The sequence below is a fragment of the Thamnophis sirtalis genome, unplaced genomic scaffold (assembly GCF_051295495.1).
Source record: "Thamnophis sirtalis isolate CommonGarterSnake01/CBP01778 unplaced genomic scaffold, rThaSir2_p1.2 scaffold_2, whole genome shotgun sequence".
NCBI classification, from domain to species: Eukaryota; Metazoa; Chordata; class Lepidosauria; order Squamata; family Natricidae; genus Thamnophis; species Thamnophis sirtalis.
Genome location: NW_028261382.1, coordinates 40219445 through 40221059, shown reverse-complemented (window position 1 = coordinate 40221059; position 1615 = coordinate 40219445). Strand labels below are relative to the sequence as shown.

Here is a 1615-nt window from a genome sequence, read left to right as displayed (position 1 = left end):
TCCTTCCTCCCTTCTTTCCTTCCCCTCAGGCTAAAAGCAGCCAAGCCTGACCACGATGCCAATCAACAGATTGGGAACATTAAATAAAGCCAAGGGATTTATATACTCTTTCCATGATGGCAGCTCAATTCTCCCCTATTTTCTGCTGAGCAATGCTAGCTTGGCCACATGAAAAGAAAAGCAGTGGTGGCTCACACAATCTTTAAGCCGGAAAGGAGGCAGAGTCTGACCAATCCAATCCAGTCCAGAGGCCACGAGAAGCGTATAAAAAGCCCAGCTCCTCTTTCCAAAATCCATCAGCTTCACTTGACTCTCTTGTCTTCGCAACATCTCCTTGAAGAGCAGGTAAGCTCATGTTTCTTCTCCAGGTCCATGTAGGAAACGAGTGGGAGAGAAATAGGACAACCAATGGAAAGATTGTCTTCTTCTCTTTCTCCTTTGTTTTGATTTGGTTCCTTCTTGACCTTGTTTCCAGGTTTCAGAAATGGCTTCCTGTGGTCCATCTTGTGTCATCCCAGCCTCTTGCTCCAGCCCACAGTTTGGTTTTGGCTCTGGAAGTGCCTCTGCTGGTGGCCTTCGTAGAGGAAGCATGGGTGGCCTTCAAGGAGGAAGCATGGGTGGCCTGGCCGGTGGTCTTTTCGGAGGAGGCATGAGCTCTGGAGAACTTGGAACCCTTTGCGGAATCACCCCACAATGCATCAACCAGATCCCACCTGCAGAGGTCGTGATCCAGCCTCCTTCTTTCGTCATAACCATCCCTGGTCCCATCCTCTCCGCCAGCTGTGAGCCTGTTGCCATTGGAGGCCACACACCATGTGCTCCCCCTGGAGCCGGGATCCTGGGAAGGCCCTTGTCCATGAGTAGAGGATTGCTCGGTGGAAGGAATCTTCAGGGAGGCAGTGGAAACGTCACTTTCATCCCTTGTAATTACTGATGGATGGGTAGAACCCAAGGAACGGATCCTCACGGTTACAGGAATGAAGAGACTGCTTCTGCTGGTCTTGGATTGAGAAGATTTGGACTGGAATAACTTCTGTAGAACGTCTGGGCGTTCTGCTTTTCTCTCCCTCTGTTCTCCCCATCCTTTGAACTGCTCTGGACCCAGCTCCTTTTCTCCGTGAAATTCATGGCTTTTTCACCCACTGTGTTGTTTCATTGCCCTTTTCAATAAATCTCCATGCGCATAATTCCATGTCTCTTGGTTTTCCTTTGGAAGTTTTGGTCCCCTCTTCCTTGCAACAAAACAGCCAGCGTGTCCAGTATTTAAAACTGTTGCATCCGAGTCTCTGAATTAGAAGCAGAAATGGGATAATAATGTAAACCCCAAATCAATAATGAATGCTGGGCTATAGTTCTAGAAGGTTTTTTCATCATGGCTGGGAGTTCTAGTCAACACCCCTCTGGGGAAGAATACCTATCGAGTGGTTTTGGTTCCAAAAATAATCATTTTGATAATAATTCAATACTGAGTAATATTCAAACGGACAGGGATTTATATGTGTCTGTCGATGAATAAGACGCTGATCTTGTTTTCAGAAAGGTCGGTAGTTCAACGGTTCGAATCCCTAGTGCCGTAATGGAGTGAGCTCCTGTTCCTTGTCCCAGCTTCTGGCAA

At 47.5% G+C, this 1615-nt stretch overlaps 1 protein-coding gene across 1 annotated transcript; it reads left to right on the top strand.

Annotated features, from left to right (window-relative positions):
- Positions 1-484: 484 nt before the first annotated feature.
- Positions 485-934, top strand: LOC148048652 (feather keratin B-4-like). Its single transcript, XM_087707646.1, has one exon. It carries the CDS (start codon positions 485-487, stop codon positions 932-934), a length of 450 nt encoding a protein of 149 aa, XP_087563772.1.
- Positions 935-1615: the final 681 nt, after the last annotated feature.